The sequence below is a fragment of the Carettochelys insculpta genome, chromosome 3 (genome assembly GCF_033958435.1).
Source record: "Carettochelys insculpta isolate YL-2023 chromosome 3, ASM3395843v1, whole genome shotgun sequence".
NCBI classification, from domain to species: domain Eukaryota; kingdom Metazoa; phylum Chordata; order Testudines; family Carettochelyidae; genus Carettochelys; species Carettochelys insculpta.
In genome coordinates, this window is record NC_134139.1 from 78,788,915 (window position 1) to 78,802,034 (window position 13,120).

Here is a 13,120-nt window from a genome sequence, read left to right on the forward strand (position 1 = left end):
CTAATGATACTTAGATAAAAAGCCAGAGAATCTAATAAGCGTTTTGGGATATTTAGGAGTTTTAGGTAAAATAATCATCAAACATGGACATACGCTTTACTAAATGTGGCATAGTGCCAATTTGCTTCTACTGGAAGAATGAGCTAAAGAACTTCACCATTAAAGCAGCTTCCTAGGTCTCTACTTTATGTCCCCATTCCCATTATAAAAAAATACCTGAATTCATTTAACCGAAATACTCAGATTTTCTGGTATGAGCAGATATGTTTTATGAAGTACATCAGCTCCCAGACAGTAAAGATTGGTTTAAAGGATGTCCTTTTCCAAATAGAGCAACAGGATTTAACAACTTTTTTTTTTTTATAAGTATGACCGTTAGCTTCTGTTAATACACCTACACATTTTACAGCTTACAAGAAAAGTTAAAACAATCAGCTCTTAAAGTACCAACAGACCATGGATATGAAATTTTAACAAGAGTGGAGTTTTAAGAGAGGTGCTATTACAAAGCCATACTTGCTCTAGGAACAAAGGTAAAAAGTTTTTCATCTGTTCATCTAAATGAGTCAATTGTTGGGGGTCACAAACAAGTGGTTTTTCAAAGCATTTCAAAACTTCCTTATGAAATGAAGAAACTGCACAATTCAAACTGAGCTTCTTCCACTCAAAAGAGCTAATTTCCTTTTAATCCTTCCTGCACATAAAATCGTATAAATCAATGTAACTTCTGCTGATATCTTTAACATTTCTCTGCAGAACAGCGAGGTTGAAAAGTCAATAAAAAGTGAATATAGAGAACTCTAGAGCTTAACTCTGAATCACAGAAATTTAACTCAAATTCAGGATCTGTTTTGTTGCAATTCTGTATTTTAACCAATATTGCAGCCAATATAACTGACGTGTAAGTGGCTCACCTGCCGTCAAACTAAGGCTATATCTAAATCTGTGAAACCTCTCGCTGTAGAGGCTCTCATTTCAGATTATAGAAAATATTAGTTTAAATCTTTCTTTTAACCAACTAACTAAATCACACTGTTACTCTTAATCCAAAATACATGCACCGTACTAATTGAACTATGTACCTAACAGGTTTAGGTAGATCATTGCATAGGCTGTGTAGACCACCCCGATCCAGTGGTTCAACGTAAAACAGAACCCCATCCATTAAAGTGTTGGGGGCAGAGGAGGGGGTGTTTGTCTTCAAGGAAAGGTACACAATCATTAGGACACTGCTCCCATTTAATAATCTTCTATTGCGTAAGGGGAATCACTCATTACACTGGAAGCATAAGGAAGTGTAGAACTCCAGAAGACCTTATAAAATAGTAATCATGTAAGGGCCAGAGGGGAACACAAGTCAGTCATCACTAGCAATTCCTGAATCAAGGAGATGACCATTGGAGAAGAGAGTAAGTCTGGGCCCAGGGAGAAAGAAAAGAGAATTGGCATCTTGTTCTTGTGCAGACCTCTCAGAGTTTTGGGGGTATCAGCATGTTACATATGTAGAGTCCCATGGAATACAAAATTTGTATCCACATCCAGTCCACACAAATGGTCTATAGATTATAAGGCAGATATTTGCAGATTTTACTCTTGGGGAAATTCTACCCCCACAAAATTAAAAACAAAACAAAACAAAAACAAAAAATCTGTAACAAACGTTTTAAAAACCTGTGCACATTTTTCAAATTTTGCATAATTTAGCAAATTTTTTTCGAAACAACGCACAATAATCAAGCTGGTTTCAATTATTTTGGTAACTACAATGCAATTGATGGAGGACCAGAAGAAATGACCAAACTCCCTCTAATACACTTAAACCTTCGTACTTCCAGGTGTCCCTAATCCAGGAACACCCTTAATACAGAGGAGGAAGTGGCTCTGCAAGGTGCTACTGTGGCTCCCCATCCCACCCGGCTGGGGGAACAGCAGCTTGGTGTTCCCTGAGATATTCCCCCGTCGCTTCCATAGCGGTGTGGGGTGCAGAGCCATGTGTGTCCCCTGGAGTAGGGTGTCAGGTAAGTACCTAACCCCCATGCCCAGACCCTGCAGCATCTCCCAGATGCAGCAAAATCTTTAATTTGGCATGTCCTGTTTCCCATGGCTGCCGGATTAAAGAGGTTCAAGTATATTAACGTAGCTAGCATTGGCCCATTATTTCTAGCTATTAGTCAACAAATATATGCAGCCATATGCTCAGTGTTACATAATAGGCAAGGCAACAATTTCATCATGGATATTTTTCACAAATCATACACACATCAAAGGCAATAAGAAAAAAAATTCATAGAGGTTGTGACCTGTCCCCAACTCTTCCTGAAAACATCTCTGACAAAAGGGAGGAGGGTCCACCAACCAGCTCCTCTGCATTGCCAAGTGACTGGGAGAGGTCCCTCTGGTGCTGTCAACTGGGAGATGCAGCGGGGCCCTGGCTGCTTGCAGCAACTGAGCTACTGCAGCAGTGGCAGTGGCTTGGCAGCTCAGGTGTCAGTGCTGGCTGCTCAGTTGCGGAGGCGGATCAGCTGCAGGGTTCCCAATGTCACAGAGGTCGCTGGAAGCCATGGATTTCACGGCTCCCACAACCTGTCTGACACAGTCTTAGCCTTATCCACAGGTAACTGAAGTACAAGTGAAAACTCAACTCAAACTCACAATTTATACTGGCTACTACTGATCATCTCCCAAATGATAAGCAGCAAACAGTTCATGCATAAGAAATCTTCTGCATCCAATAAGTGAGACCAGCTTTATAATCACTACAACATTTACAAAGCCCGCCTCTGTCCTTTACACCATTATGGCAAAGTAAAGGAGTCTTAAAAAACGTTACACCTCTTTTATACTCCTGGGGGAATTCATTAAGAACAAAGGGGAACAATTCACTCAGCAGGCAGGCTGCTGCATTCTGCTCTGCCTGAGGGAACAGAGCTTGCTCTACACCCACCTCTTCAAAACCACCCCAAAGCTCTGCCCCTCCTCACAGAGCATGCCACAACAGTCAGTGAGTTTCTCTCACCTGCGCAAGTGCCCAGTTTCTCTCCCCACCACAGTGATTTACCTCTGCTCAGGCTGCCCACATGAACTTGCCTGTACTGCCAGGGTAGGGGTACGTGGCTGCTCTTTCTGCTTGCCTTTAGCTTTCCCATCAGAAGTCATTTTCGACAGGAGTCACGAATTGGGAGCATGTGCCATGACACAAAGTTCCCCAGGAGTAAGATTTGCAAGGGTCGAGATACAAAACTTGTATCCATAAATATAAAGCACATAGCCACAGATTTACAGGGTTGTACACATTTGCAGGCAAACATTGACTCCTCTTCACTCTCCCCCGCTTGCCTGCAAAAGGGCAGGGACTGACACTTGCAATGACATTTCCTACGACAACTTTTTCATTTTTCCTGGGTGTACATGATGATTTAAAGTTTCTAAATAGGAACTGCTTAGCTGCTCTACTGCTGAGCAAATCCCCTAAAACATTGTGAATGCATGACATTACAGCTGCAGGTGCTCCTGAGGCCCAGTTGCAGCTCTTCAGCAGAGCTATTTTTGCACCAGCTGTTGGCTCTCTTGCTGACTGTCGGACTGACTCCTCAAAATTAAAGAAAGTGTTATAATGAAAGAAGAGAAATTATGCACAATAAAAGACACTTGAAGGAAAGCCCCAAAGCACCAAAAATCAAAATTCTTAAAAGATACTGTGACTTTGAATGCCTTTGCAGAGTACATGAAACTAAACAAGCAAGAAGCCCTCCAGAATGCCTTCAACATGGTTCTAGTTAGCTCAGATCAAGCCAGGACAGAGGACCCAGATTTTTCTTTTCCCCCATTCTCTAGAATCTCAGCTTTCACCTTAAAAAGTTTGTTGTTGTCGTCAAGATTATGAAGAAAGCCTTCAAAATATGAAATGACTAATGGATGCAACGATCCAGCCAGAATCTTCATAAAACCTGAAAATCACTCAGAGGTCTGAGCAACCTGATTCTTCTCAGTTGGGCATGAAATTAAATGCCCAGTGATATGGCAATATTGTTAACGACTCTATTCCTAATCAAAAGGAGAAAGAAACGAGACAGAAGATCTACACAGAACTAAATATGCCTGGTTTGATTGATGGGGAGTGGCAGAGGAGAAAACAGACGGGAAGGATTTTTTGGGGGGATTTTTTGGTTTTTGATTTTTTTTTTTAAAGAAACCAGAAGTCTAGAGGGAGCCCAAAGGATACTTCAGCCCCACAAGGGGTGCCAATCCTACAGGACCTAAGCCACACTTCCTCTCCCCAGAGCAACAGGAACATAGTCTGATTTGTTGCTTAGTATGGGGCCAAGAAACACCTTTTCTTGGCTACAGTGGTTGTAACTTCTTCCCCTAGAAACTGTCGGCAAACTCAGGCAGATTCCACTACAGCTACGCTCCATACCCATTATCAAGCTTTTTTTTTTTTAAATGCCTTCTGGATGAATAACAAGTTTTCCAGAAGTTAGCTTAGATTTTGAATTCATCATATGACTGTGTGAGCTGGGGGGTCTCTGCCTTTGCTATGAACCATGTGTCCAAGCCTAAATATGATGAGTCAAATTTAAACACCTCAGCAGAATACCTGTGATCATATTCTGAACTTTGTATGTCAGCCGAGTATCACTGCCTTCTCTCCCCAAATTGAGTCCTTGCTTTCAGGTCAATATTCCCTACCTGAAGGCCAACAAAATCGGAGTCCACATATAGTACAGAGAACCTTCATTTTTTATGGGGCTTTTCAACACAAACTGTACTCCCGGACACGTCAGGTAAAAATCATTATTTGTTCCCCAAATTTTTGTCTATGTAACTAATAACTGAGATAAATAAAACTGAACTTGAAGAATCTAATTCACTATTTATGCTCTTAGCAGTTCCACTTTTGTTTACTCTTGCTCTCTGTCAATCTCTCAGCTCTTCAATGTCTGGTCCACATATAATGCAAGGAAATGTTTAATTGTGCAAAAAATATTTCTTCCAGTAGATTTATTCAAATTACTATTTTATGGAAATACTCCTACTTTTCCTTGAATTCTTTAAAATGTTGTTTTTACAAACTGTATTTTTGCTCAAGTATTACTTACATGTCCCTATATACAATGTAAGATGAAATGGAGATTTAACCAGGTGCAGTAAACTAGGAAAAGCATTTCAGAAGGCAGGAATAGCAAGCAGGAAGACTCTGAGCCACATCTGGACCTGCTCATGCTTTTGAGCAGACCCTGAATTATTTTTATTTTCTTATCATCATTATTGCTATTCACGTGTGAAACTAGCTCTTCAGAGTCTTGACCTTGATCAAGAAATTTGGACTTTGACAAAAAATAATCTGATTATTCTGCAGCAGAGTATACCTTTACACCCAACAGTAGAGTTTATCATAAGAAATAGCAAATTTAGCAGTGGCATCTGTGAGAGTTGCATCCATTTACGCCAGACCCTCATTTTGGGTACAGTCCACAGAATAAACTTGACCAACTTCATAAAAGTAGTATAAGAATAAAGATTAAATATCAAGCTTTGTCTGACTTACTTCCTGTGTGCCACATGAACATCGCCCATTCTATTTCCACAGACAATAAATCACCTCCTCCTTTCCAATTCTAATACATACTTTTCGTCCTTAAAGGAAAACTGTGGGGTCAAAAATTTATCCCAAAATTAGGTTTTGTAAAGTCAAGCTAGAGCAACAGACCCATTTCCATTAATTTCCCTCCCCCAAATGAAACATTATTTTAAAATATTAACTTTCCCTTGCAAGATTTGCAGTCCAAACAAAACACTAATAATCAAGCGCACAAGGACCAGAAAGTGAAAATGTTTTTTTACAGCATAAGAGTAAAAACTAAAAAAAAAAAAAAAAAAAAAAATCAGTGACACACAATTGATTGTTAATAAATCCTGAATTTTTAACAATTTCAGGCTTTATTTACACCACATAAGAAAAGCTTGGTTTTTACACTCAAGTATGTTGGAAGGCAACCTGTAAGAATGGCCTAAATAAAATGTGCTCAGTAGAAAGTCATTTATAATGCCCTGTCCCATAATCTCAGAATGAAGGTTTTTTTTTCCCCTGCTCATGCATCATCATCAGTGTGACATTCAACAGACCAACTTTTGCCTTCACTACCACTTTGGGGAACCTGATTAGCCTTCAGTAGAACTGCATAGGCGTCACGGAGGGCAGAACTGGGCCTGCAGGGCCAGCTCTGATGGAGACAGGGAAGCCTCAGCTTGACCCCTCAGATCGCGGCTGGAGGAGCAGTGCTTACAAAAGTTAAGGTTTTGCTACACATAAGCTAAGCCCTTGCGACCTGGAATCAATGAGACGCAAAAATCAGGGAGTCCCAACAGGACATTTTTACAGCCGCATTTTTCGGGACAGACAGTTTCTGATGCCCTTTCCCTCCTACCCCCCAATCCTAATACAATCACAGCCCAAGACGGGCAGGGCGTGGGGGGACAGCCACGGGCAACGCAGCTTGGAAGAAGCCAGGAAGCTGGGGAGAAGGAAGGCGACAAGAAAACAAGGGGGGGGGCAAAAGAGAAGCGGACGGAGAGGATCTTCATCCCACTGCCTGTTGCTGGGGCTGCACCGCGGGGAGGCAGCTGGCTCGCGTCCCCTTGCAGGCGGGCGCAGCTGCATCTCCGGCGCGGTGTCTCCCCCCACCCCCACGCTCCCAGCTTAAGGCCTGCCTCTGCCTGCCTCCTCCCTCCCAGGCCCGGGGCTGCTGCCGGGCGCGCTGCACGGGCAGCCTGCAGGCGCGCTCCGCCTGGGGCCACTCACTGAGCATCGCAGGCGGCGGCGGCGGCTCCTGCAGCGGGCACGAGGCGGAATCCGGGGCTCGCGCTGTCACTGCGCCCGCCGGCGCGAGACGCCGCTCTCCGCGGCGCGCGCGCAGCCCGCGCCGCCCCCCTCGGCTGCAGCGGCCGCTGCCTCCCTCTCCGCCGCGGCTCGAGGCGGCCGCTCCATGACTGACTGACACAGAGAGCGAGAAGGGGTGGGACTGGCGCCGCGGCGCATGCGCGCCTCTGTCCACCAATGGGAGGCCCTCGCCGCGGCGCTTGGCTAGCGCTGCCTGGCGCCTGCGCAGCGGGCAACCGGAGGGCGAAGGGCCGCGGGGCGGAAGCACGTGTGTGCGGGAGAGCCGCGGCCGGGTGAGGTTGAAACTTGCGCGCCTGGGGTGTCCGGGCCGGGAGCGGGGGTGTTCGGGGCGCTCCCAATTGCGGGGGCCTGAGGCTAACTGCGGACGGAGGGGGGGTCGTGTCCCTGCTCCCAGGCGGGCCTGCGGTGTGGGGCAGCACCTGAGCCGGGTCTTCATCTGATCCACCCTCACGCCGCGCAGGGCAGTAGGGGATGGGCTCGCTCTAGCCGGAGGCTGCGCTCTATTTGCAGTGGTACAGGTGCGGGGCTTTTTTGCAGGCATTGGTTTTACACGCCTGCTACCCCCGGTGAGCGCGGACGTGCTGGGGCTCAGCTTTGGCAAGCAAGTCCTGGGGCAGGTTCAGCACCGAGTGCAGGGGTCTGATCTTGAGAGATGCTGGGCATGAGCCACTTCTTATGACTTACCCCGGAGAGGCGGGTAGGGCAGCACCTCTTATAAAGAGTCCCGGTTTATATTGTCTTCTCGTTTTCCCAACTCTTGTTTGCCTGGTGTCCAGTATTGTTCCCATTGATTTAATTCTGTAGAAGAGGTTGTGGAATCTCTATCACTGGAGATATCTAAGAGCAGGTTAGAAAGACAGGGGCTGGTCTAAACTCTAGACTGTAGTTGGCCCTACTGTGAGGGCAGGGAACTGGACTCAGTGACCTCTCGAGGTCCTTTCCAGTTCTAATGTTCTATGTGCAATGGCTTCTCGGTGACCAAACGTGGGTATTAAACTTGGGTTTCTCACATTAAGCTGAATGAGGATAGGGCTAGCGTGAATAAGTCTGCTTTAATAACGATAAATAACTGTTAATTTAATAGTCTAGTATCCTTTAATCCTTGTGACTAATGTTTATTTCAAGTGCATTTAATATTTTTGTGAATATTTGAAGTTTCAGATCCAGTGCTAGTCTCTATGGCTGCAATTTACTCTGGAATTCACCTGAAGTTGAAAAGTGCAAAAACCTCTTGGGAAGACAAACTCAAGTTAGCTCACTTTGCATGGATTTCTCATCAATGCTTTCTTCCAAATAAAGAGCAAGTATGTTTGACCATTAGAACAAGGGTTTTGTTTTAATACAGAAAAACGTACCAGTTTATTGTTGTGGAGACCAAGCTGATTCAGAGGCTGAATAATCCGTTCTGTAGCCTGCCAATACTGCTGTATTAGGAGTACCTCAAAGTTGTTGCTGTTGATTGACGGTTGTATAGTAGCCAGTGTGAAATTAACTTGGTCTAAGTCCATTTCCTAATGTGTTTTCATCTCTGTCACAAAAATGACCACTAAAAGGACCACTGAAGTTTTTGTTTAGCACAGTGGTGCCCACTAGGAATTCAGATTGCCACATTTGTGGTTATAAGCTTTCGTGGGCAAAGACCCGCTTCGTCCGATGTGTGTCTTTTCCCACGAAAGCTTATGCTCCAAAATACCTGTCAGTCTATAAGGTGCCACAGAACTTCTTGTTCTCAAAGATACAGACTAACATGGCTACCTCTCTGATACTTGTCACGTTTGTGGTTGTCATCTTTCCATATGCGTCACATTCCCCCCACACACTCCTAATAAATGCCCTCCTGCTCCCCCAGAACCAGCTATCCCCAGCAACCCCACTGTCACTGAACGTCCTCCACCAGAGCTAGATGCCCACAGCCGTCCCTGTTCTAATTCAATGCCAGCGGCTCATCAGAGCTCCTAGGGCCGCCACGTGTTTCTCCCACCAAACAGCAGGGCATGTGCATGGCTCCTCTCAGGAGGAACCACATTTAAAGGCACCAAGAGCCATATTCGCTACAAAGTGGTGTCCTATTCACCATATGTGGCAAGTTGTGAACATATTGGCCCCACCTGGTTTACCAGCTTGAGCAGCAAGGCCAGGTATTAGAATGGGCTGGAGAATGAATTACCTTTTCCCTTCTAGAGGTGGTCCTTCCAAGTCAGGGTATGGTTCTCATGGGGCAGATGTGGGGAGTGATGTTGTGTCCATGCTATACTACTTTCGTGGATAAATTGAAGACTCCAGGGTTGCAAGCCTCTTTTATCACTGCTCACACGTGGCTCCACAAAGTCTTGTGACATGCATGCCAAGCTAAAATGTCCATCCCGATCCAGAAGGGGGAAATTGGAGTATTGGAGGGGAGACTTCTCTGTGGCTGAGAGATCTGTTTCATGGCCCACTTATGTGTGTGGAAACAGACAGCATGCCCACTCACTCTTTATGTTCTTCTTTGGATCGGTGGGTGTTATCCTGCACATTCACTGTGCTGTGTTCCTTCTTTGGATACCATGTTTTGATCTTGTGACCTACACCCTTGCTTCTGTTTGTTGTTGTTGTTCTTTGTCCCCTGTAAATAATGGATTTCTGGCTGTGGTTTCTCCTTTCACTTGAGGGACAGGCCTTTAGTCCTTTGGTGCGATTTGTCTGCTGACCCAGCTATCAAACTAGCTGACGTTTTACTTGAGGACTGAGCACGAGAAATATTTAAACAAATTGTTTTTATATTGTTTTGCATAAATTGCCTTAAAACATGAAATTACAGTTTAAAAGAGTGCTTCAGTGAGCAGCATTATAACATTTAATTATATTTGTCTGAATTTCTTAGCTGTTGGAAGAAAACTAACATTTTTAAAATGTCATTTCAAAATATCTTTAAGAATGTGTAAAACGTTAAGAAAAACCTTGTGTATTTCACACCCGTTTACAAACATGGAGCAGAAATTGAAATATTTGTCTTTACTCCCTCAGGCAACTAATGATCTGTGTCAGTGGGTAATTGTAATCTTTCCTTTTTCCTCTCTCAGAATTTAAAAACCATGTTGTCTTTGTGAGCAGAGATTGAGTCCTTGAATGACAGTTCTTTGGTGCTAGTAACTGTGTAGTGGTGATTGTGAAGTTTATTAAATAATTGGAGATATACATCTCCTAGAACTTGAAGGGAGGTCATCTAGTCCAGTCCCCTGCCCTCTTGGCAGGGCCAGGCACCATCCCTGGCATCTGTTTGCCTCAATTTCCTAAATGGCCACCTCAAGGCTTGAACTCAGAACCCTGGGTTTAGCAGGCCGATGCTCAAATCACTGAGCTCTCCCTCTGCACCTGACCAGATACTCAGATTTAGGCTGCAGACCCTATAGTACAGTGGTGTACAAAAGGTATATAAGGGGTCACAGAGCCAGCCCTCCACTCGCACCCCCCACCTCTGCTGCCACAAGTGCCACTCCTCCCCAGCCAGGCACACCAGCTGTCCCCACCAAGATTATTCATGAAAGCCACCCCGGGCTGACGCCACACTGTGAGCCATGTCAGAACCTGGCCGGAGCCTGGCGGGGCTGGAGCAGCCACTGCTGCTGCCATGCACGTCCCACCACATGGTGGGTCACTTGCGCAGGCCAGCAAGGGGATGCTACATGTGTGGAGTTCCTCTGAGTTGCTCTTTGCCACACTGCACTGCCCCATTCGCCACACGTGGTGAACGGGGAGCGTATTGGACACCGCTGCAGTAGTACCTGAGCTGTGCCTGTGTACTTTGTAAGCAATGCCCAAGGGTTTTCTAAACTCTACAGATTGCAAAACTTCCAATGTTTACAACGTGTAGAGCTAAACAACTGAACAAACAGGAATCGCAAAAAAAGAGGGGGAATGTGGTCTGTGCAATGTTTCTATTGGAGGTAAAGATTTTAAATAAGCTTTCCATCTTTCAGGCAAGCTTTTGTACCTTTCAGAAGTTAAAGCTGTTTCATAAAGTGAAAATTCTAGTTCTTTTCCTAAGTACCCTAACTCAAAAAAAAGTCCTTGTTGGTACTAAAATTTCATGCAAGGAATTTTCTGTGCTGGTTTGTGAAGTGGAAAAGGACCCATCATTTTCACACTTGAAATTAGCTTTGCTATGAAGGTTAGAGCATGAAGGGGGCCAAAATTAGCTTTAGAATAGGAACTGTTGCAAATGTAAACCCTGATCCTACTTGGAGAACTGCACAGACAGGCTTTTGTACCCACATTGTGCTCATTCTTCATGGGCGTCTTTCTACACAGTTTTCAGGTGTGAAGTAGCTGCTTCTCTTCTGTAACCTTTTCCCCCAAAGGTAAAGATGATCACCCAGAGCTGTTTGTTTGTTTTATTTTAATAACATAGGTATTACTTGATTGGGTGAGCCATGCGTTGGTATCATACTACAACAAGAAACTCGAACTGGAAGATGAAATTGTTGAGAAACTTTGGACGTACCTGGATAACGTTCTCCACAGCAGAAAACTACAGAATCTCTTAAAGGATGGAAAGATAATCAACCTCAGTTTTTCAATTGCACAGGTAACTCAAATCAACCTGTTTATAAGATGATGAATTTCTGGGCAGTATGTGACTCTTCCTTTTAGAGCGGGGTGATATACAAAATAAGTTCCGGGTAATTAGCTGACATTTTTAGACTGTTGTATTTATTTTGGTTTTGGTCCTCTCTGTTGCCAAACACCTGATATTTTTGGACAACAAAGATGGAAAGCAACAGTGCTTCCCAATAACCTGGTACTGGGCTGATCTCTTACAGGTTTTTCCTTCCCCAGCCCATCAGGAATGGAAAAGGGTTAAATATTTTACTTCTTAAGGAAAGACTCAGGCAGGCAGCCCCTATTCTTACAAGAAGTCCAGATCGGTTTATTCAAGTTACTCGTGAGAGGGTTAAAAGCTTGCTAGTTAAGGAGGGACTCTAAAGAGAGTTATCCTAGTGGAGATCCCGCCTAGATTGCCTGTCTAGGATAAGGAAGGAATTTTCCCCTGGAGGCTAGGACTTCGTAGGGATGGGGAGGACTTCTTGCGTTTCTTTTCTCTGCAGTTAAGTAAGTTTCTTTATTGTTTTAGAATGAGGTGGAGCGATCATACATCATCATTTCTATTACAGCAAAAGTTATGGGGCCTTTTGTCAGATGCTGGGCAAACTCATACAAAGACAAGATCCCCACACTGATGAGTTTGCGGTCTAAAAATGATCAAGTATCGTTGGCTTAAGTCAGGAATGATGACTGGTGGATTTATGTTCTTCCCATCTTCTGTTACTAATAATCTTGATGTGTTCAGTCAGAGCTATCTATCATGTAGAAGGCTGTTTCCTGTTTTCCAATGACCTTTGTTTCTGTGTCCCAGGTTGATAGTACTAGTAGGTTAAACGAGTACTCGTTTAAGTGAGGGACACAAATACCTCCCCTAGTTCACTCATTGAGTGAACTCCCCCAGTTAATACAAGCCTTATCGCCTCTCCACAGCTTTAACCTGCCACAGCCTGACTTCCCCTCCCCCACACCAGCCCCACAGACACCAAACCGTCGAAACGTAAACCCTGCCCCCACCCCGCTGGCCCTGCACACCTGACCACCGAAACCTAAACCCCACCCTGCCAGCCCCACACACCCAACTGCCAAAACCTAAACCTCCCCCCACTGGCCCTGCACACCAGACCGCAGCGACTTAAACCCCCCACCGGCTCTGTACACCTGACCGCTGAAACCTAAACCCTCCCCGCTAGCCCCGCACACCTGACTGCTGAAACCTAAACCCCCCCACTGGCCCCAAACACTCAACCGCAGCAACTTAAAAAATCCCCACTGGCCCCATGCACCAGAATCACCAAACCACACCCCCCGCCATCCCCGCACACCTGAACTGCCTAAACATAAACCCCCCCTGCCGGTCCTGCACACCGGAATTGCCAAAGCTTCACGCCCCCCCCAGCCCCTCGCTGGCCTCATGCACCTAAACTGCTGCAGCCTAACCCTTCCCCTCCCTCCTCCCCCCGCGGACCCAACCTGCCACCATGTTTTAACCCTCCCTCCCACTCATGTCCCCAAAGTGCCCCCAGCTTTTAACCCTCCAAAACCCCAGGGTCACTTACCTTTCAAAAGCAGCACCACCTGCTGCCACTCTGAGCACTTGGAACCAGTCAGACAATTTTACATGTATTTTAGTAGGAA

General features: G+C 45.2%; 2 protein-coding genes across 3 annotated transcripts in view; one reads left to right on the forward strand and one right to left on the reverse strand.

Moving 5' to 3' along the window:
- TAF5L (TATA-box binding protein associated factor 5 like) overlaps positions 1-6,980 on the reverse strand; it is a 30,498-nt gene extending 23,518 nt beyond the window's left edge. Inside the window, exons 1-2 of one of the 2 annotated variants that reach the window (XM_074990190.1) lie at positions 6,803-6,980; positions 5,549-5,649 (exon numbers count right to left, since the gene is read on the reverse strand). The gene's annotated coding sequence lies outside the window, so the exon portion shown is untranslated. The remainder of the gene's footprint in view (positions 1-5,548; positions 5,650-6,802) is intronic. The other variant, XM_074990189.1, reaches the window with a different exon arrangement.
- Positions 6,981-7,128: 148 nt separating this feature from the next.
- URB2 (URB2 ribosome biogenesis homolog) overlaps positions 7,129-13,120 on the forward strand; it is a 29,485-nt gene continuing 23,493 nt past the window's right edge. Inside the window, exons 1-3 of the mRNA XM_074988656.1 lie at positions 7,129-7,173; positions 8,057-8,205; positions 11,292-11,468. Of these exons, the coding sequence (XP_074844757.1) occupies positions 8,080-8,205; positions 11,292-11,468 (303 nt within the window). The 5' untranslated portion in view covers positions 7,129-7,173; positions 8,057-8,079. The remainder of the gene's footprint in view (positions 7,174-8,056; positions 8,206-11,291; positions 11,469-13,120) is intronic.